The sequence below is a fragment of the Bicyclus anynana genome, chromosome 4, assembly GCF_947172395.1.
Source record: "Bicyclus anynana chromosome 4, ilBicAnyn1.1, whole genome shotgun sequence".
Lineage (NCBI taxonomy): Eukaryota > Metazoa > Arthropoda > Insecta > Lepidoptera > Nymphalidae > Bicyclus > Bicyclus anynana.
Genome location: NC_069086.1, coordinates 9,268,385 through 9,291,678, shown reverse-complemented (window position 1 = coordinate 9,291,678; position 23,294 = coordinate 9,268,385). Strand labels below are relative to the sequence as shown.

At 34.5% G+C, this 23,294-nt stretch overlaps 3 protein-coding genes across 3 annotated transcripts; all 3 read left to right on the top strand.

Annotated features, from left to right (window-relative positions):
* Nucleotides 1–869: 869 nt before the first annotated feature.
* LOC112051426 (uncharacterized) lies at nucleotides 870–3,057 on the top strand. Its single transcript, XM_024090057.2, has 4 exons — nucleotides 870–1,163; nucleotides 1,248–1,445; nucleotides 1,530–1,773; nucleotides 2,621–3,057. Exons 1-4 carry the CDS (start codon nucleotides 1,029–1,031, stop codon nucleotides 2,803–2,805), a joined length of 762 nt encoding a protein of 253 aa, XP_023945825.2. The 5' UTR covers nucleotides 870–1,028; the 3' UTR covers nucleotides 2,806–3,057.
* Nucleotides 3,058–3,489: 432 nt separating this feature from the next.
* Nucleotides 3,490–15,436, top strand: LOC112051436 (ras-like GTP-binding protein RhoL). The gene is made up of 5 exons (XM_024090071.2): nucleotides 3,490–3,983; nucleotides 10,427–10,541; nucleotides 11,031–11,148; nucleotides 12,413–12,491; nucleotides 14,649–15,436. Exons 1-5 carry the CDS (start codon nucleotides 3,868–3,870, stop codon nucleotides 14,770–14,772), a joined length of 552 nt encoding a protein of 183 aa, XP_023945839.1. The 5' UTR covers nucleotides 3,490–3,867; the 3' UTR covers nucleotides 14,773–15,436.
* A 4,692-nt stretch (nucleotides 15,437–20,128) lies between these two features.
* LOC112051435 (nuclear cap-binding protein subunit 2) lies at nucleotides 20,129–22,899 on the top strand. Its single transcript, XM_024090070.2, has 4 exons — nucleotides 20,129–20,345; nucleotides 20,452–20,669; nucleotides 21,326–21,428; nucleotides 22,648–22,899. Exons 1-4 carry the CDS (start codon nucleotides 20,277–20,279, stop codon nucleotides 22,741–22,743), a joined length of 486 nt encoding a protein of 161 aa, XP_023945838.1. The 5' UTR covers nucleotides 20,129–20,276; the 3' UTR covers nucleotides 22,744–22,899.
* The last annotated feature ends 395 nt before the right edge of the window (nucleotides 22,900–23,294 follow it).

The window sequence follows — 23,294 nt, the reverse complement described above, 5'->3', positions numbered from 1 at the left end:
CTTGTATCTATTAATCTGTGGTCCCTATGGTCCGTGGCGTTTTATAGCGGGAAATTTAAAAGAAGTTGCGCGTTTTATAAAGAAATTCAATCTTTGTGTTAATCCTGTATCAATAAAGCTATAAGACATTTGACTTTACATTTGACCTTAAAAATAAAATGATATTAAGATTTCATGACAACACAAAACACTGCTTTCATATTTGCAAAATGACGATCTCCGTTCTTTTATTCGTTTCAGTTTTGGCCACCGTGTTAGAAAAGTTTGTGGCACTATATCGATTTTCCGAGATATTCCGAAATATGCACCTAATTTGGCCTAAAATTACTGGACTTGTACCGAATCGTAAAACTTTGAAAGTATCCATCTGTGGCAAACTCAGACCAATTATTGTATAGGACCTGGCTCGCTTGACATTACTTTTCTGTCAAAGTATATGATCAACGATCTAATGCGATTATAAAAACCGTCTCTATAGTATCGATGTTAAATAGTCGTAATCCGTGTTCGTCGGTTAAAGAGCTCCGTAAAAATACCTTTCTGTGTAATTGAATGGTGTAAAAAACGGGATATATACCAAATCTAAGCTCGTTTTCCTCAGAAAATTACAGACTATTTTGTTCGTGACTATGAGTGCGATACAGGTCCTATAATTGGTCTGAGGTGGCAAATAATAATAAACTGTGGATTACTCTCTGTTTTGCTTTTGATGTCAAAACGAAAAAAACTGTGACAAAGACACAAAAGCAATGTATCTAATAATCTGTGAAAGCTATTCATAGTAGTTTGTCATACTTGATAGTGATCTGTGGATCAGTCGGATGAATCTGTGGTTGTGGACAAAAGATAAAAACTTCTGAAGACTGAAACACGTTAAAAGTTTAAAAGTTTTATTAATTTATATTCTCTCACTTTCGTTTCGATTCGTTGATTTCTTTTGTTAATTTGTTAAAAATACTTCAGTAAATAGACGTTGGTACTGTGGTTGCAGTATAGTTGAATTTTTAGTACGCAAATAAGTTAATACTATGGCTTCTACAGCTTTTGAAAGTTTAGATGATGAAGTAAAAGAACTTCTACTGAATTATAGATATAAAAAGGCTACGGCTTACGAACCGTGTACACTGAAAAACTTCAAAGAATGTTTAATCGGACTTCATGAGGTATTTTCAAATAAACTTAATTAATTTAGACAGTCACAGTCCACTTATAAATGTAGGTGTAATAGTTGAATAAATCTTTTTCAGGAACTAGGCCTGTTTAACATAGATTACCTCTTTAACCCGCACACTGATGTGGAGAATGATACATTGTGCCCAGAAGCCTTGGTAAAACTCATAAATTCAGTGTGGACACTGTTGCAACACCATAAGAATACTACAGAAAAAGCTGATGGTTTGATTGAACAGAACCACATACTTGAACACAATAATAAGCAGTTAACAGTATGTATCTATATATATTTTTATATATAAGTCACATTAATAATTCTAAAATGAATTTTCAACACATTCTATATAACTTTTCAGAGCACAGTTATGAGATTTAAAGAAAAGTTAAATTTAGAAAAGAATGAATCTAAAGCATGTGTTGCCTCAGCTCAAAGAATGTCTGATCAATCAAATGAAGTGTATCATAAATTGCTTGATACTAGAGCAAAGTTGAGCCAACTCACAAAACAGAAAGAAACCAATGACAAAATACTGCAGAATAAAATAACAAGACTTCAGCTTCAAAATGACAAGTTGATGGATAGAATAATAAGCAAATCTGGTAAGCAAATTTTATAAATATTTATTTTTGAGCCAACATTGAAGCAGTTAATTTTTAATACTTTAAACAACATGTAGGATATTTTGTGTAATAAATAATAATACAGTAGTGCCAGTCTCATTTAGTCTGCATTCCTATAGATCTGTATGTCTAATAATCTTGCACCCTTTGCCCCTGCTTCCCTTTTTCCATCCAATCAATCATATTAACATCTGTTCTGAAAAATTACACTAATATAAAAACAGATAGCTTTATTTTTTTTAAATACTAGAGGACCCGGTCAACGGTCTATGTAACTCATTCCCTACCCCTACCCTACCCTACTCCCACCTTACACAAAGAAAATTGAATAATCATCTTCTAGGTAAGCATGCTCAAACTTAAATATTGCTTACCATCAGGTACAATAATTGTAGTTAAGAGCAAACCCTAAAGGCATAAAAAATAATCCCTGTTCAAACCTAAAAATAGGTTCCTACCTAGTATATTATTTTCTTAATGGATTCACATGGACTTATTGTGTGAAAGAGAGGCCTCTAAGGTCTTTACTTCAATATAAATTGCACCTTACGAGCTTCAGAGAACATATCTCAATAAAGAGTAATGATTGAAAATCAAAAAATTATGTGTTATGTTATACTATATAACTATTATTCCCCCTACATTTGAATTAGAAGAAAAATATTTCATGAAATGGTAACCATAAATCTCCAATATAAACCACAATTCATTAATGGACAGTCCATTCCCCCCTTCTTCCCTTCATAGCGGGTCATAAATGCTCAATGACCTGTATAATTAAAACACCTACATAATAAAAACTATATTTTATTCTTTTGTTAATTAGATAGTTACACACCATGTGCAGATGTTTGTGACTCGACTATGATGCAACTGAAGGAACGTGAGAGAAAACATAAGGCTCTAATAGCTCAGTTGCAAGCTAATAACCAGGAACTTATTAGAGAAGTTTTAACACTCAAGGAAGAGATTATTCTTGAAGGCATTAGTAATGTTAAACTGAAAAAATAATTATTGGAATCCATGATTGTTATAACTCATATTAAGTTATGATATTGTAATTAACAAATTAGTTAAGCACAACTAAGGCAACTAATGTTTCTAATTGTTGTATACTTAAGTCATTCATTTTTGTTACCATTACATTAACCTATTTTTGTACTTTTGTTCTTGCAATTGCAAGAGCTGTTACTGACTGATCTCATATTAGTATTATGAACAAATTGTTGGAATATTTTTGATAATAAATAAAAAGTTTCCTAATTATTATTTTATTTACCTACATTAAAGTGATTAAGTAACTTCCTAAAACCTCAAATTGTTTAATAAAATCTTAGTTTTAAGTTAAATTATTATAAAATCTAAACTGGCAAGTTTTATTTATTGGATAAAAAAATAGATAAAAATGTATGTATTATATATATAAATAAAGCCTACACTAAACATAATTTAAAATCTTATTAGCTACTAAATATTTTATATTGAAAAATAAAAGCATTAAATCTAATAATATAATAATAATTAGATAATAGTCATAATCATTAAGATATCATAAATGAGGATAGAGCATTAGTATAATATATACTAATATTTTTTGTTCAGTAGGTAGCCCAATAGTGTGACGTACGTTTGTTAGCACAGTTTGGACAGAGTACGTTGATAGAATTAATTAGAATTTATATTCGCTAGGAGCTGCGCCTTCCGCGGACACGCGCCGAGCGCAGTAGGCTGATTCGTCGTGACAAACCGCACAGTTGAATCATGCGCATTTTAATGTTTTGTCATTTTGTGGTCATTTCGCTTTTGACTAGCATAGAGCGCGCGCGCTTGTTTTAATTTAAATTGCCGCGTTATCGTACATTTCTACGACTTGTGATAAGATCATTACATCATTGATTGATAAGACTCGTCAAGGACTGAATTGTCTTACCGATGATCAAGTCATCGCTAAAATTCGATATGCTACGGTGCTGTAGTTAAAACGAGTGATAAAACAATAGAAGTTATTGTTCCAACTGTGAGTTGTGATTTGTGTGTGACTGTTTGTATTTGTTGGATGCCGTGGTATGCACCATGGGGACAGCGCCGAGACTGAAAATAACAGTAGTTGGCGACGGTATGGTGGGGAAAACCTGCCTTCTCTACGTGTACACTCGAAATGAATTTCCCAAGGAATATGTGCCGACAGTGTGAGTATCTTTTCTAGTTTATTATATAAACCTATCTATAGTAGTTTGCTGTAATAGGTAGGTCATTGGGTTGGCTAATGTACTAGTTCTTGACGTGCACGTCAAAATTAGCAGGTTGATGCGGTAATATCGTTATCTTAAAGTAGATAGGCAACGCTGTTTATCGGTGCATTGCTGACTTTCAAACGAACGGACAAATACGGGTTACTAAATAGAACTAGAATAGAAACGTATAAAACTTTACTTGCTTTGAATAGAATATTGTATTGAATTTTGTTACGTTTTCCTTTAGTGAATCCGCTGAAATGTTATCATTTTACGTGACTCAGTGGCATTGTGGTAAACACCAAACACGTAGTATGTGGACAGCTGCTAAAGGTGTAGTTACCTATTTGTGCTGCTAATTTTCCTTCATAAATATAGTTAGCTATTACCTATATTTAGTATGAAATTCCAGAATAATCTTAATATAAGTCACAAGTAGTGGAATTGAAATTAGTAGGTATCTAGGGCCTACTTACCTATCTGACATCTTAATTTTTGAACTATGTACCTAGGTCCTTCGAGCCGGATACGTGATAGCCCAGTGGCCTTGACCTTTACCTCAGAATCCGGAGGGTGTGTGTTCGAATCCGGTCCGGGGCACGCACCTCTAACTTTTCAGTTGCGTTCATTTTTAAGAAATTAAATAGCTATCACATGTCTCAAACGGTGAAGGAAAACATTGTGAGGAAACCTGCATACCAGAGAATTTTCTTAATTCTCTGTGTGTGTGAAGTCTGCCAATCCGCATTGGGCCAGCGTGGTGGACTATTGGCCTAACCTCTCTCATTCTGAGAGGACACTCGAGCTCAGCAGTGAGCCGAACATGGGTTGATAACGAAGTGCCTTAGGTACATCTATATTATAGTAGATAAGTGACAGACTCCTCGCGATTTCTCCCGCACAGTTCCCGTTCTCATGTGAATATGGGGTTAAGATATATGCCATGACACACACAAATAACGTGGCTTTCTATTGGTAAGAAGAATTCTCAAACTCCTCTTACCCAGTACAAGCTCACAAACTACTATGTACTTACATAATAATGTAGTTAAGTAGTAGAGATTCAAACATCACATACTTACTTAAAATCTTAAAATAACTAGTACCTACTTTGTGGGTTTATCTGTTTATAAATCCATAGATGCTACCTAAATTAAGTCTACTGAATGAAGATGAGTAATTATTGTAAGAACTCTACCTTACTCATACATGATCCGCAATCTTCGAATCTAATATAGCGATAAGATCAGAATAGACTTACGGAACAAAATTATGGAAATACTTTTTTTAACTTACTTTTGCTTAAATTTTGTGTATGTAATATAAACAGCTATACCTACCTACCTACTGTTAGGTACCTGGTACTTAACATATTTAGTAGTGGAGCGGATAACAACCAATAAACTACCCCTGAATTAACATATTACACACAATAAAAACGCCTAAATTTATATTTTCTAATTTAATAAAATTAGGGTAGGGTAGGTTAGGGTAAGGGTAGGGGTAGGGAAGAGGCGCACATTAGTCAAAGCGAAGCTTGACCGGGTCCGCTAGTATCTCAATAAGTTAAAGGTAGTTTAGCGTTGACAACCAAACCAATTAATAGATTACGAGCACATAGAAGATTACACTCGTCTTTTATTCGAGTGATTATATCCGGTAGCAAATGTGTTTACTGAGCAATTACGAGTACTTAGGAGATATTATTGGTAACGGGTGATACATTGGTGCGAAGCGATTGCACTATTTATAAAGTCAAATAAGCATGTATCAATCGGCATTGTTGTATTGTCTGTCTGTCGTTTCCACTTTAAGAAACTGGTTGCACGCTGTGACGCTATACAACTTCCTTACGAACCATCTCTGTAACACATTCCGAGGTCCTATGTATTTTTGTAGTCAATGACCGTTGCCGATCCGTATCTGTTCGTATTGTAACTGTAGCACAAGGTCGTCCGATGTCGCAAAGCGAAATAACGAGAAAATAGGGGAAGGTGAGGTATAATGATCCCCTTAAGGGAAAAACTCAACTGTGGCTAAAGTGTAAGGCAAAATCGCAAGATTTCTATTGTTGAAGGTAGTGAATTTACTTTACTTTTTAACTGCTTACTTATTTTTTATTATTTAATTAGTATTTTTTTGTATTAGAGTTTCTTGCAAAAGTTGAGTAAAGGATCATTTTATACACACCTATGTATAAAATGATCCCTGGGGTAGGGGTAAAATAATCCCAGGGATCATTTTATACCTCAAGTTGATAAATATCAACGAAATAAAACAGCTGTTTAATTTAGTTATAATTATGTATTGTGCATAACAATTTTAGTATGTAAGCAAATTACACAAAACTTTTGCAGTCTTCTAGTTTCATTAGAGATCTTTTTTTTGTAATTATCTACTACTCTACTTTACTTATTAAAAGCTCGCGCTCGAGCAGAAGACGTTGATTCTGGGGCACGCATCGTAATGTCTGGATGCCTACGTCTAAATCCACGAAGCAATTCTAGTCCAGCTTTTCCTTTTGCTTCAGAAAATGGATGAATGGATTATGTTTTGGTAAATTATTTCTCTCTGCCAGTTGGAAAGCTGATGTTAAAACATCCTGTGTGGTCAGTCCGTACATTCTAGATTCCATGTCTTTAATGTAATCAACAAGTTCCTGTTCTTATTCTAGGTTAAACACTGTCTTTTTGCCACCTAACTTTTTAACGGAGCCTACAGCTATTTTATTTTTTCCTTTGGCTCTTCTTTTTAATGCCATCACAGGGACCTTAAACTCTCTACTTGCGGTTTTGTAAGGCATACCATCTCTGACGGCATCTAAGGCCTTTTGCATTTGTTCTCAGGCCAATTTTGGCGATTAGTTTTGCGGAAATAAATTCTCGGCATGATCTGTAAAAACAAAAAATACTAATGGGGTAAAATGATTCCAGGGATCATTTTAAACACGCAGAAAGGGATCATTTCGCCCCAAACATTGAATTCCAAAATATCGATCAAAACATTAACCTTCAATTGCCGCGTACGGCCATCAAATATCTTAAATATTAGCTAACTGCTATTAATACCCGTAAATAAAACAACATTTCAATAAATACGAACATGTAAAAAGTAATGAAAGTCCAAAAACAGGCTTACCTTAGATCAGAGCCACACTTTTTAATTATTTTTTGATAAAATCACGCCAAGCGCTTGCACCGCCATGACACTTGGGGAGGCAACAGGCAGAGGCTCGGGAAACATGTTTCATGCTCATTTAGATAGATGGCACTAGTTATCTTTGATTTACGGAGGGGGATCATTTGACCTCCAGGGATCGTATTACCTCACCTTCCCCTACCGCTCCTACAACGCTGATAAGGGTATCATAATACCTATAATAGGACTTGTACCTACTAGGTATAGTATGCAATAAATGATGCATGTTTCTTGTATCAAATGAGCATGTCAAAAAACTCAACCGCAACTACTCTACTTACTTATCTTAGATACATAAAATAGGTGTCAAAGTTACTTATCGTAGGTATTACAATTATTAATCGACTTTAAAGAAGAAGGAGGTTCTAAATTCGACACGTCTTTTTTATTTGTTACGGGCCGGGGTAATCTTTGGAACGGCTGAACCGATTTTGATGGGACTTTCCCTAGAAGATACAGGAAAACTATATTAGAGATATTTTTTGCGCAAAGGATCAGCCTGGCTGTCCGGCGCGGAAATGCAACCAGTATTCTTGCCACCATTCCACGTGGGCATGATTTGTATAGTTATTAGGATAAGTTAGCTTAAGTTCCTTATTGTATTATTTCTCAATAAAAGAGACTATGATATAAATATAATAAAGAAAATTCGTGGTTCTCACGAGATTTGTGGAAAACCAAAGTTAACAAATCTTGAATAAACCCAAATTCAAATAAATTAACATATGAATATATGGTTATGAATGTCTACCCGAGTAAAGTGAAGTGAAAAAAATGATTTTTCAAACAAATTAAAAATACCTACTAGCGGAAGTTAGTCACTCGCGAAGTTCCCAATATTTCTATAGTTATAAATAAATCTGTAGAGAGGTCAATTCTGTACATGAAATATAATTCCAAAATAACTATCAGGAATGATTAGTGATCGATACTGATGCCAAAAACGCAATCAATAAAATTTTTGTCTGTCTGTCTGTATGTTCGTTATAGAAACAAAAACTACTCGACAGATTTTAACGAAACTTGGTACAATTATTCTTCATACACTTGGCAGGTTATAGTATACTTTTCATCACGCTACGATCAATAGGAGCAGAGCAGTAAAGGGAAATGTTAGGAAAACGGGAGAAGTTACTCCATTTTTACAGCGATACTACTGTAAGGGTTGTATTAAAGAGGTCTAAGGGCGGACGAAGTCGCGGGCGTCCGCTAGTACTGGAATAAAATATATCCCTTAGATAATATTGTCCTAAAATGGAGCTTTCCATTTGTAAAAGAATTTTTAAAATCGGTTTAGTGGTTTAGTAGTGAAAACGGAACAAAAAAGCAATCGCATTTATAAAAATATGTAAATGTAAAAAGATAACTCATCCACGGAGTGATCATGTGCGGTAGAGATAATATGGTTTTAACACCTATAGAGTACAGACAAATGATACGTAAGTAGATGACGGCGGCTATTGGATAGGCCGTGCCAAACATCGAGTCCATTCTGAACATTAGGCGTATGGCCAGTAAACCCGGCGGCTAATTACTAGCTGCACAGTTTGGCGTATTGCAATGCCAGAGCGGACTCGAAGTTTGGCGCATAGTTTTACATTTTTCGCACGGCAAGTGTTAAGAATCTGCGGCAGAGATTATTGTTGAGAGACTTGGTCGCTATGCGCCACATACGAAGGCTCAGAGTCATACAGCGGGCGATGGGACGAGCTATGCTCGGAGTATCTGTGTGGTCGAATCAGAAATGAGTAGATCCGTTGAAGAACCAAAGTCACCGACAAAGCTCAACGAGGCTGGACACATTATCTGAAAAGCCAATGGACGTTGGGAACCCGAGGTGCTGGAATGGCGACCCCGCACTAGAAAATGCAGTGTTGGTCTACCCCCCACCAGTTGGACTGACGACATCAAGTGAGTCGCAGGGATACAGGCGGCTCAGAATCGTGATGTTTAGAAGTCCCTACAAAAGGCAGTGGACGTCCATCGGCTGATATGATGATGATGATGATGATGATGATGACGTTGATGATGGCGATGACCATGACGATGACATGATGTTGATGTTTTTTTTAATAATATATTTTAGAATTCTTCGCTTGCTCGGTTTTCGATGAGTGTTTCAATTATAATGTAAAGGAGACTGTTGTACCTTGGTCACTTTTCAGTTAACGATTTTTAAAAAAAAATTGGTTATAGCTATTGCGATGAAACAAATTTCAGCTGTTAGACAAACTAATGTGGTACATAATATAAATTATACAAAAGCATAGATCATCATTTTTACAGGTTTTACTTAAACTAAAAAAAGTTTGGAATGTGGACCAAGGTACAACAGTGGTGATGTACCTTGGACCGCCTATGTTGTACCTTGGTCATAGTTAAAACTCGTCAAATAAAATCCATATTTCTCGACAAATAGCACATTTTTATTATTTAAAGGTCTCTAAATATCTGTATAAGCTTATTTAATGTCTATAACATATCAATTAATATATAAATATATATCAATAAACTCAGTATTTTTCGTAACACGTAACTTAAACATTTTAATCACATTAGCAACAAGTCTTTATTCTCTTTGTAATGACTAATAATATATTCCCTTTATGTTGTTTTTGCTACGAGGCATTATACCTGTATAAAAAACAACAAAATAATAAATATGAGCATTCATCATAAACAAAATTAAAAAGATCACATTCGAATGTATGTACCTTGACCATATGACCAAGGTACAACTGCTTTAGTATGGTCAAGGTACAACACCCCTACCCTTTTATGTTTATTCGCACATGTAAGTATGGAGGTTATGATTAACTCAATTAAGCATACTACATTCTAAACTTGGCTAAAGTACTTGTTCGAATCAAATGGGTTTAAAAAAATATATAGTAAATAACAGAAGTAATAAAAGAAATGAAAAATATTAAATAACTTACTTTTTTGCGATGAAAACGTTAAACTGATCTCCCATGCAAACTCGATGCAATGGCCGCCTGCAACTAACTTCATGTTTATCAGTCTTGTCAAAGTGCACTATGCTAAAGACAAGGAGACGAAAAAAAAGTGCGAAAATAAAAAAAAATTAAGTGGCTCTAGGTACAACGGGGGTCAAGGTACAACAGGTTCCCCTCCCTAATAAAATAATAGTATTTTATTATAAGTAAGTGACTCAAATCAAAATACATGCTTATTTTCAGATTCGACAATTATATGGGGCACATAACTGTGGACGGACAAGAAGTAGAAATGGCACTATGGGATACCGCTGGACAAGAAGACTACGAAAGGCTAAGGCCGTTATCATACAACGCCGTAAGTGTAAAAACTGGTCATTCTCAGTCGATTTTAACTGCCCGCTACAGCAGGGCCACAGGAGTCCCTCTAATGCGAATTGGTAGTCATAACTCATAGGATGACTTAAAATATTATTAGTTTAAGGTTGCACATTCAAGGCAAGAGTGAATAGGCATTTTCTAGGCAAGCGCGCTCCAACCTAAACCTCATTGTTACAAGCCTATTATGAATGAAAACTGGCGGTGTACCTACCTACTACCTTACTACCTAAAACCAGCAACATCCCCACTCCAGGCTGATTAGGTACTGAAAGGCGGTACCTACCCATAGTTTAAATGGATGTTTGAGCAAAAAATAGACAAAGGTTTTCACAATTTTTGCTTGCTTACTATAATTTTAATATACGTCTACGCAAATTAATGTGTCCCAGTTTACTCATCAGTGAAAATCAATACAACAAACCTTCCGAATAAAAGGAAAATAATTTTGTGTCAATTGTTCTTTCAGACGCACTGCTTCCTAGTATGTTACTCAGTGGGAACCCGGTCGTCCTATGAAAACGTTATTCACAAATGGTATCCTGAATTAAAACACTTCAGTTCTTCAGTGCCGATTGTACTTGTAGGTAAGTTGAGTTAAGGATAAGTAGATTATGACTATAAGGGGGGAGGGGGGTTGCACGTGTTTCATTGCTTAAAGTAGAATGCGTTTTGTTCAATATAGTTCTGGAAAGGTGCACTGTGCACAAGTGAAATGGAACTTAATAGCACTTTCGCCCTAATAGATTAGAATCAAGTTACTATTGTTATGAAGATTAATTACTATATTAATGATGGCTTTATGCACATGCCATAGATAAAAAAAGGTATTTTATTTTAGGAAATTTTTATGACGTCTCATCATAAAATTTTAGGAATCAGCGGTGAAATAAGCGGCGCGCCATCACCCCGCGCGCGCTTTTTCCACTCGCAGACGTCTCACAAGTCTTGATTTCAAGTGTAGTTTAATGCGCGTGGCGACACTCGCAGCTAACTTCCGAGACGTCATGAAGTTCGTCGAAGTATATTTACGAAAATTCTTGACTCTGGTAGCTAACTGGGTTACTAGACAATAACAATTTCTGAGTGTCGGATCGAGATACTCGTAATGTATACCATACAATTTGTAGGACATTGTGGGTTTTAAGTTGTATAACTATTAATGCAACAGTAAAAAAATGCTCCACGGATCCTGGGCTAATACCTAATTCTGATGATAATAATACCTACCTAAGCTATTATCTACTATGTGGGCAGTTTTTGCTCGTGCATATCTCCTACACTTGGATAGTTATGAAATTCCTAGTGTAATAAAATGGGCATTACGCTAATTCGCGGCTATCGTCCTAAAGTGTTTACGTTAATAAGGATGAACTTGTTTAGGATTGATCACAGGCATCACTGTTTCAGTGTTTGCTTTTTATAAAACTGGTTAACTTGTTAATTAAGTGTTAATTTTACTTTATCGTTGCTTGTTAGGGCAGGGTTAGGTTGTTCTACCCTAAGTTGACTTAACGTCTATTTTATCGAGCTATATAAAAATGTTTCAATTCTATGTCTGACAAATAGATCTATGTGTCTGGTGACCCAAGAGCTGGCGCTTATTTGGCACAAAGGATAAGCCTTGCCATTCAGAGGGCTAATAGCGCCAGCTTATTGAGGACCTTGCCCATGGGTAAACAATTAGATGGTGTGATTTATTATTATAATATAATTATAATTCTTTTTTTTTATTAAATAAGTAGAAAATATATCAACATTCCGCAATTACTATTCAGGCATGACAACACAGAAAGTAAATATAGGCAATTAAAAGTTTTCACAAATAACATATAACATATATTGTTACAGCAACTAAAACAGATTTGCGGGCTTCTGGGAAAGCTGTAATTACAACACAGGAAGGAAAAGCATTGAAAAAGAAAATAAGGTAAATATAAAAGAAGTCTGGTTATCTGAAGTGCCTACCTAGTGAAATACATACATATAGGATTTTATAAATCTCTCAGTGGTGCTAATATGTGGCCAGTGAAGAGAAATATAGACAAAATTTCGTACTAACGCAATATAAGAGATAGTGGTATGTCCGGTTGCGTCGCCATTGTTTGAATTTTGTGTATTTCTCTTCACGAGATTATCTCGTTGGTCGCATGTTACCGAAGCTGGTAGCTTGCTTATATGGTTTTTATACCTATGTAGCAGCGTTACCAGACGTCCCAATTTTAGCGGGTCGTCCCGATTTTTGAATCGAAATTAAATGTCTCGCGTGGGACAGGCTCAGTCCCGTTTTTTTCACTCTAAAAGTTCATAAATCCCGACTTGACAAAAAAATCTGACAACGCTGCTATGTAGGTATATATTATAGAATAAATACAAAAAAATAAATTTTCGTGCCTATTTTATTTTGCAAAATTATTAATTATTGTGAACAAGAAAAAACAAAACGGTTTATAAAAAGTGTTGAGTGGTATCGCGCGCGCGCCGCTGTGGCAGCTGCGTTATCGCCGCCACTATCATCCATGCGCCGATAATAACCGCCACTGTGAGATATGCACACGCAACGAGAGGAGCCCCTGGATGACCGAAATGCGTTATCATGAATAAACGATAGAGTCAAGTTAACCAAAGTTTTTATGATTCTTTTTCATTCATTTTGTTGAACGTTGGGCCGCCATTTTGGTTTCGTCTTATTTATTTTGCACATATAGGTACCTCGTATAATATATATCATGCAAACTTTGTAATGTATTTGAACATCGTACGCTAAGTTGCGCAGCGCAATACAAGATTTTAGTTATCAAAGGAAACGTAATGGCGCGGCGGTAGGGCATCACCCCGCGCGCGCTTGCCCATCAACCCGCAGTCGCCTCACGCGTCTTGACTTTATGTATGACTAAACGGATGCCCGCGACTTCGTCCGTGTGGAAATCAATGTAAACTTTTAAGCCCTATTTAACCACTTAAGGGGTTGAATTTTAAAAATTTTTGTATCACATTATATTTCGTATTTTTTTGTGATTTATGAAACTGTTGTAACTCTAAAAATTAAGGACTTTCCATACAAACTTTCAACCCCTATTTCACCCCCTTATTGTTTTATTGTCGCAGAATTCTATAACCTCCGCATTATGGTCTTAAACCGTGCCAAGTTTGATTTGAATTCATTCAGTAGTTTCATCGTGATGTCCGGCCAAGAAAACCTCGGACAGACAGACAGACAAAATATCAAAATTACCTTCAGTATCGATTATATAATACCCTCCAATAACAATTTTCAAAATAATGTCAATGTATAGTTTGACCTGTTACAGTTGTATTATAATGTATAGACTTGTGCGTAGTACTACGTACGTTGGCGTATGGATCATTTTGGCCCATAGGAAATTAGATTCAAACATAAGAAGGCCCTCATTTCCACTTTAAAAATCTGCGGTCCCCCTGGAGTGTGCCCTAGTTGATCTACATGTTAATTGAATTGATTCTATTAACATGTAGATCAACTAATTATTAGGCATCAACTAATTGCCCTTTCTGTTTATATAATTTTCAACTGTTAATAAACGTGTCTTGGATTATTGTTGATTAGTAGATTTTTATTTACATATTAGGTACCTAAGGTAGACATGACGAACTCCAGTAGGGGAAATTACCCTCTGTTGCATACACCCATCCATACCTACTGAGAAATAAATAGTTTTCAAAGTACACAGCATTGACTTGGTCCTGTTAATTCAGTTTTCACCATTTATAAATAAACTAGCGGTACCGTCAAGCTTCGCTTTGACTTTACTTACCCAACTCCTACCCCTACCCTACCCCTAGAGTTTAGGGGTTTGAAAAATTCTGAAAAAAGTTTCAATTTTACAGCAAAATTAATAAAATGATTGATTGAATTCATTTGTTACAAAAAATGCGATAAATGAAGAACCGCTCAACCGATTTTGTGCAAACTTCACATAAACCATCTACTAAATATAGTCCGAACAAAGTCTAAACATTTGGTTTGGATAGGTGAGCCCGTTTTTGAGTTATAAAATTACACCAAAAAGTGGCATTGATTTTTATATATATGTCTTTTTGCTTTCAGGGCGGCTCAATTTGTAGAATGTTCCGCCTTAGAGCGGGAAAACATGGACCTGGTGTTCGAGGAGGCGGTGCGAGCGGCGCTGCGAAAGAAACCTGTCACTAAACGCACCTGTCAATTTATTTGATGTCAACTGAAGCTTGTTAAGTTTATTTTAAAATCGATCTACCTACATTTTAAATGTAATGTGAAAATAGAGCTTCTTGTGTGGTGGTATATAGTACCTAGATACTCGTAGTTGAGGATGACTACTTATAAAATAATTTAATTATTTCCTTTCTTAGGTACTATCTATTATTCTTATATCTAAGTATTTCTTATTAACTCATTTTCCTGAAAGGAAAGAACCAAAGCTATTCTAGAATAAGAACCTACCTGCCTTTGTAAGAAGTCAATACCTAGGTAAAAGTAAACAAATATAAACTTAATATATAATTTAAAATAAAAACAATAACGAACAAACAATGGTAACATCTAAAGTTGTACCTTGTCCTTGTTTATCTTATAATTTGTCTTATTTTAATAATAACAAATGAAACTATCGATTTCATTTATTTGTGTAGCAGGCAAATAAATCTGTAATATTTTAATACTTGTAAAATATTATTTAAATTCAATTTATGTAAATATAGTGACTATTAGAATGCAGTATTGCTTAAGAAGTATTTAATGTTGATTAATAAATTTATCTAAATCAATTCAATTCCATTATTGTATTACAAATGTACTTATGGTAAGTAATGCCTTTTGTACATAATTGATATATTATTATTTTTTAATAAACACAATAAATAAAATGTATATTTTTTTCTTTACGAATCTCATTCAAAAGTATCGAAAAGTAATGCCCATTTTGGTTTAGAGTCAAAGATTTTTTACTATCTATATAATATATATTAGTATAAAACATATGCCTATCTACGCAAATGAATATTATATAAAAAAGTAGCTAACTCGGGAAACGCTGTTCTGACATATCTATTTTTATACAAAAATACTAATATTGTAATTTAAAAATTGGCTAAAATAGTTCACATCCTATTCTCAGACCTACCGAATGAATACACACGAAAAAAATCATAAAAATCGGTTAAGCCGTTTCGGAGAAGTTTGTTTATTCCTACTTGTAAATTGTGTGGCGCATTTTATATCTCGGTTTATATATAATAAATAATAATCCTCTAAGGCTAGGTACTTAGTCAATAATACTATCAAAATTATTGAATTATTGACTTTATTAATCAATCATACTGATACATAATAGGTATACTTATGTGCGTGCACCTTTAGGTGAGTTAAATTGGCATCCGATAGGAGTAGCTACTTAGTTAAATGCCAAGGTAATCTAGTAATGTCATGAGGTCACACAATATGTTTACACTAAAACTGTATAAATAAATAAAATATGAGTAAGCATCTCTGTGAATCTAAGGTGCTACTCATACCTTATTATTATTCACGGAAGCGGAAAGTTAAATCAATAAGGTTGCGGCAGGTCCGCCGTCCAAGATGTCCATCAATTATTATTACATATCATCATCATTATCAAGATCATCATTATCAACCATGGACGTCTACTGCTAAACTTAGACCTTGAAAAGAACTTCCAAACAACCCACCTCCCTGTAAGCACATACTGGGAGATCGGCCAACACTGCGCTTTCCGGCGCGAGGTCGTCTCTTCAGCATCTTGGGCTCTAGGACTAGCCTATAGAGTTTGAAAGAAAGAATATTTATTTATAACACACACACACACACACATACACAAAAGACAACAAAAAATAAATATTTAAAATAAATTATAATTAAAAGATGTTATTAAAGTTAAAGATGATGTCTATGCTACTCAGCATATTGTGCTACGCTAGTGATGGATCCATTAGCCCAGCGCTGGTCTTCTGTGGAGCCATGTGGTGACGCGGGCGAAAACAACAGGAGAAGTGTTACTAAATAATCTAAGTGTATCTATAGACTATACTAATAATATAAATGCGAAAGTAAGACTGTAAGTCTGTATGTCTGTCTGTCTGTTACCTTTTTACTGCTAAACCACTAAACCGATTTGAATAAAATTTGGTATTGAGTTACAAAGCATGAACATAGGTAACTTTTTTCCGAAATAATCCACGGATTAAAAAACACAGATTTTACGCGAACGAAGTTGCGGGTGTAGATTTTCATCCTCCTCCTAACAAGTTAGCCCGCTTTCATCTTAGACTGCATGATCACTTACCATCAGGTGAGATTGTAGTCAAGGGCTAACTTGTAAAGAATTTAAAATTATAAATAATGAACTAAAGAGGACCTAGGATGGGCCCTTGGAGTACACCGTTTTTAACAGGTTTGCGTGTCGAATTTAAGCATAGCCCAAGGTTCACGTATTATATCTATAAAAACGTTACGAAAACGTTGGACATAGCAGCGACATTATTTCCGCGTACGATATATTTTTTAATTAAAGTCAGCGGCATTTTTTTAAGGAGATTATTCTTTTTAATTTTTTTTTCATCGAGGCTTAATAAAACCCTTACTTACTTATATACTAGTTGAAGACACCAATTGAGAAAACAAAAAAAAAGACAAAAATGTTTATCTAATGATACCGCCACCCAAATGTGTGTGTAGAACTTAGTTGAAATTAAACTAACTTATCCTTATCCTAATAACTATACAAATCATGCCCACGTGGAATGGTGGCAAGAATACTGGCTGCATTTCCGCGCTGGACAGCCAGGCTGATCCTTTGCGCAAAAAATGAGCCAGCCCTTCTGTCACCAGTCGAGGCAACAAGCCGCGGTGAAATGGTACAGAAAATTTTTTTGGCACTGCGACTCCATGGCCCAAGGGTCTCCACGGCAAAAGGTACAAATATGTAACTCTCTGTCAGAGAGGCATACTTGAGCCACTTACCGGTTTCAGCTTTTTCTGCTGAAAATTTCTGAAATTAATGTAAACAATGTCGGTTATAATGTTAAATCGCTTGGCACTGAGTATTTAGGAGTACGTGAAATAATAACTAAAAATAATATTAATACTCAGTACGTGGTTCAGCAAGTACGACTCACCTCTACCTCTAACAACAGCAGTGTTACCAACTCTCCAAAATATTTATCCCTAAAGTTGGTGTCAAAAACCCCTAAAATCGCCTTAATTATTGAGTTGTCCCCATAAAAAATATAAATTCATAATAATTTAGAAATAATATGCTGTCATATGTTTCAAAAGTCTATATTTAATACATACAAAATACTACGTCTTTATCTGAAGATTCAGATTTTTTGAAATCATACATGTTGACAATGAACAAATTTACCAATTTTTTTATTCGATGAAAATTGCCTCCAATTGCCTCAGAGTGGTTGTAGAATAACGTATTATATGTCGTTATAAGACGCTAGGCCAAGAAAGAAATATTAAAATTATCATCAATTTAAAAATATTAAAGAGTCAAAAAATCCCTGAAAATACCCCTAAAAATTTCAGACCCCTAAAAAAATCCCATTTCACTTATTTGCCCCCTAAATCTGGGGGGAAAACCCCTAAGTTGGGAACCCTGAACAACAGTTCGGAACATTTTTCCAACTCTAATACCTACTAATTTATTTCCGCGACTAACATATACATAATCACCTATGTACAAAAGTCTTTGTAAATCTTAGACTATTAATAACAGGACTTGGCTCGCTAACCGTTACCCCTCTGGCAAAGATCAAAAATCTATTATGATCTAACGCGTTTATAAAAACTGTTGCTACAGAATCGAAGTTTCATTGTTGTAATCGTTTTCGTCGTGTAAAGAGCTCCCTAAAAATGCCGGTTTGTGTAGTTAAATGGCATAAAAAACGGCCAAAAACTTGTAGTTTAGTAAAAGACAGAGTAACGTTTCATTTGAAAGTATTTAAACCTTAATATTATCAAATTTTTAATAAAAACAATTTATAATAAAAAAAATACAACCGACTTCAAAACCTAAAAACGTACCCACTAAACTAAAAAGCGAAAAATAACATCATAATATGTTCTACCTGCTGATCAGTATGAAGGCGGTGCTAAGCCGGTGATGTATTAATTCAAGCCATGTGAGCATATCTTATAGATTTAGATTTTGCAGACAGTGTTGTTTCATGTGGTCCTGTCAGAAATGGCTTAAATTAAGACAACACCGGCTAAGCACCGACTTCATACTGATCAGCAGGTAGAACATATTATGATGTTATTTTTCGCTTTTTAGTTTAGTGGGTACGTTTTTAGGTTTTGAAGTCGGTTGTATTTTTTTTATTAAAATTTTTATTATTTTTTAATTTTTAGTGTAAAATTTCATCTCAAACGAATACATCAGACCTCTAATGACAGTCACAACCCATTTTGGTACAAAATTCTCAGCAATACAAAAAATTATCAAGCCCAAGCACAAGGTAGCTACCGTAAACCGTCAAGGGGTTCCCTTCATTGACCTTGGTCTTCATCATCAGACCCATAATAACAGACACAACTCATCTAGGTAGAAAGTTCTCAGCAATACGAATTAATCAAGGCCAAACACAAGGTAGTTACTGTAAACTGTTAAGGAGTTCCCTTAATTGTCCTTGGTCTTCATCACCAAACCCCTAAATGACAGTCACAACCTATCTATGTGGAAAGTTCTCATTAATACAAATTAATCAAACCCAAACACAAGGTAACTGCTGTAAATCGCCAAGGAGTTCCCTCGTCTGTTTTATGACTCCATAATCAGATCGATTTTAAACCTTCTTAATTTTCTATTTCTTAAAAGTACTAAATGGAAAAGTTTACGAACACACTAGACACCCATATAATTTTCGAAAGTTCCCCTCAATTTCTCCAGGATTCCATCATCAGATCTTGTCATGATGGCAATGGGACCAAATGGGGACTATACCGTTTCAAACAAAAAAAGAATTTTTGAAATCGGTCCAGGCGTCTTTGAGTAATCGGTGTACATATATAAAAAAAAAAAAAAAAAAATACCGACCGAATTGAGAACCTCCTCCTTTTTGAAGTCGGTTAAAAATAATCGAATCTTTTGACGAAACAGCCAAACATCGATCAGTAATCGAATATTCTATATATTTAATCTGTGGATAGTCTAAGCAATGTGTTTGTCAGCCTGTGTAAATATTACGCGTGTATTATTTACAAATTTATAGTTGTGTGTAGTGTATGGACATAGAATATTTTTAATGGTGTTAAATATTTTCGATGTGCGAGTTTACCCCGCCCCCCTCAAAAAACGACAGACAATTTTGTTCGTGAATTTGATTGCGATGCATCTCCATTTTCTAATTCCTCTATGATTAGCTAGGACTATTTATCTGTGGCTAGGACGTTACATACATCCATTACAGACTTTTGTTTGACTATATTAATATACTAATAATAATATACTCGTCCGAGTAAATTGTCAAACGAATGTCATTGTCATTTTCTTGACATAGGTGATGACATGCCAAACCAAATGCCAAATTGCCATGTTTGATTTTGATTGCAAGCAAAGCAATAGCGTTCTTTTTAATTTTTATCCACTTACGCTTTCAATCTTTTTATTTTAATTATAAGGTAGCCTATTACTCCTCATTTTATAAAATTAGGCATTAAACTCCCTAAATCAAAATGAAGAGAAGTTATGATTCTATGAACTCTTCGATTGAAATAAGCTCCTACCGAGATCAACATTTTAAGGTATTTCTTTTTTTACTTAATATCTATGCTAAACAAATACAAATGAACCATGTAAGAAATGTTCATAGATTTTTGAATAAACTTCTAAAAATTGTTGTATTTTTAGGGTTCCCGAAGTGAACAGGAAAAGTTATTAAAAGGCTCATCTACGCTATATATAGGAAATTTATCATTCTATACAACAGAAGAACAGATTTATGAATTGTTCTCGCGCTGTGGAGATATTAGACGAGTGATAATGGGCCTAGATAAATATAAGAAGACGCCTTGTGGCTTCTGTTTTGTTGAATATTATTGTAGACCAGATGCTGAAAACTGTATGAGGTATGCCAATTTCAATCTATACAAGTTAATACTCTTACTATGTTAAGCTAAATTTATCTATATGGTTTTTAAAATTAATTATGATTTGATTACTATATTACTCAGACAAGCTGAACCATTCAGACAATGAACATCTATATATATTTTGTATGATGCACAATAAAGTAGTCATTATGGATTTTTTTTCTACACCTCAACACCTGCTGGGTCACAAGTCCTGAGGGCCTAGCATGCGTCCCAAGTGAAGAGAAAGAGACAAAATGTTGTCCAATAACAACAGATTTGTCCCAGTTCCATCTCTTTTGTCCTAATACAATGAAAGATATAGCAGTATTTCTTGTTTCACCACCTTTGGTTGAAATTGTCCATTTCACTTTAAAGAGATATTTGTCACAAGGTACAACTACTGGGCTCTGCTTGGTGTTCTTCTAGGTCACAAAACGGACTTGGCACTCACTGTTAATACCATGGAATGCTAAGATACATGTCTTGAATTCATATCCTAATAAACAACTAACATAAGTATCTAAGGATATATCTATTGAATAACATAAAGATATACCTATAAGCCAATATACCAATAAGTATAGATATAAATTTATAAGTTATAAATTGATTAGTATATTTAGTATTATGTTTATTTTTTAATTTTCCAGATATATAAATGGTACTAGATTAGATGACAGGATTATTAGATGTGATTGGGATGCAGGATTTATTGAAGGGAGACAATATGGGAGAGGCAAAACTGGTGGACAGGTATGTACTACACAATTTTTGGTCAGTACAATATGACATTTATTAACAAAATTTTATACTAGAGATAGGGTACTAGCACTTTAAATTGACTTATTTTATTTGATCGCTTATTTAACAATGAAAAATTACTTCCAAAAAATTATACCTAAATATTGTCTATAATGTCAAGTTGTGTGTTCAGGAAATGAAATAAATTGACTTAAAAAAGATTAGATATCAAGCATCTGTACTTTAAATGAATTTACAAACAATTTTGTTGTGGCTGTCTTCGGCCGTGGCTAGTTAACACCCTACTGGCAAAGATGTACTAACAAGTGATTTAGCATTCTGGTATGATGTCGTGTAGAAACTGAAAAGGGGTGTGGATTTTCATCCTCATCCTAACAAGTTAGCCCGCTTTCATCTTTAATTATATCATCACTTACCAGCAGGTGAGATTGTAGTCAAGGGCTTACTTTTAAAGAATAAAATAAAAAAAAGACTGCAACTAGCATGCTTGATATCAGCATTTTGGTCAGTCTTGTCATTAAGAAACTACTTAACCCTATACACTGGCCTCTTCCTCTGAGGTTATTTCTGCTAATTGTTTAATTGTTATAATATGATCAACCAATCCCCACACAGTGAATCCATGAAATGCTAAGATATTTGTCCCATGTTGAGTCCAAAGTCAGAATCAATATTTATTGTTTTTTCACCAACTATTGATATTGATTGATATTGATCTGTGCCCACAGCTTAACACATATAGACCATGTTCCTGGTGAGAAAATCAGGGTATCTCTGTACCAAATGTCATCTATACTGGAACGCTACTCAATGTGTAGGTACTGTTTACCTACAAACAAATGAAATACTTCCCCTCATTTTTATTGGACCAACTGGAAAGCATACCCTTCCAAACAAAAAAAGAATTTCAAATCAGTTCTGGCGTAATTGAGTCATATAAGGCTTTTTTGAGTGAACATACATAAAAATAAAAAGATTCCGATGAATTGATAACTTCCTTCTTTTTTGAAGTCGATTAAAAATGAGTTTACACATTGAGAAGAGCTATAGTATAGGTCCGTTAACTTTTAGTCCTGAGTTAACAAGTCGGAATGAGGTTTAGGCCTTTTATATTTATGTGGTTTTATTCAATAACAACCTGATATTCAGAATTTAACATTAATTATATGGTGTTTATAGCAATTTGAAATATTTTGTATGCTTTACGCAGGTCCGTGATGAATATCGTTCAGATTACGACGGAGGCCGTGGTGGTTATGGAAAAATTATTGCACAGAAGATTGTTCCAAACACATTAGAACGCTGATCACAGTAGGCCAACATTAACATCTTATGATGAAATCAGGATTCTTTCGTGAACGACAAAGATAATTCATTGAAAAACAAACATCAATGAAATTTAAAAACAATAAGAACTATCTTGTAATGTATCAATAGTTTTAAGTAAATTAATTACGACTAATGAATATTGTTTTAATTATATTCTCGTGATACCTTCAGATTTGCCTCTGCATAGTTCTTGTGCCTGTGGGAATAAAGAGATAAAATAGAACTGATTACTGCTTACAACATCAGCTATCTGCTAATGTAGTCCCATCACAATAGGTACAGCCATTTCGAAATTTCTTTAACATTAGTATAATTTCCAGTTGGAAGTAAGCAGTAATAGCATTGACACCAATCTCCAATTAATCAATTAATCAATCAATCATCTAGGCCTAGGGTATATAAACATTAAACAGACTTAATATAAATGAACTTTATATCCAATCAAATAATTTTAAAAATCTTATGGTTTTTAGTTAGTAACAAAAAACAACATATTGCTAACCATATAGTACAGGATTCAAAATTATG

Coding starts and splice junctions, on each gene's coding strand:
- LOC112051426 (XM_024090057.2), top strand. CDS start 1,029: ATGGCTTCTACAGCTTTTGAAAGTTTAGATGATGAAGTAAAAGAACTT. Junction 1,446..1,529: donor ACAATAATAAGCAGTTAACA/GTATGTATCTAT, acceptor ATAACTTTTCAG/AGCACAGTTATGAGATTTAA. Junction 1,774..2,620: donor TAGAATAATAAGCAAATCTG/GTAAGCAAATTT, acceptor TTTGTTAATTAG/ATAGTTACACACCATGTGCA.
- LOC112051435 (XM_024090070.2), top strand. CDS start 20,277: ATGAAGAGAAGTTATGATTCTATGAACTCTTCGATTGAAATAAGCTCC. Junction 20,346..20,451: donor ACCGAGATCAACATTTTAAG/GTATTTCTTTTT, acceptor TTGTATTTTTAG/GGTTCCCGAAGTGAACAGGA. Junction 20,670..21,325: donor GATGCTGAAAACTGTATGAG/GTATGCCAATTT, acceptor TTAATTTTCCAG/ATATATAAATGGTACTAGAT.
- LOC112051436 (XM_024090071.2), top strand. CDS start 3,868: ATGGGGACAGCGCCGAGACTGAAAATAACAGTAGTTGGCGACGGTATG. Junction 10,542..11,030: donor GGCCGTTATCATACAACGCC/GTAAGTGTAAAA, acceptor TTGTTCTTTCAG/ACGCACTGCTTCCTAGTATG. Junction 12,492..14,648: donor GCATTGAAAAAGAAAATAAG/GTAAATATAAAA, acceptor TTTTGCTTTCAG/GGCGGCTCAATTTGTAGAAT.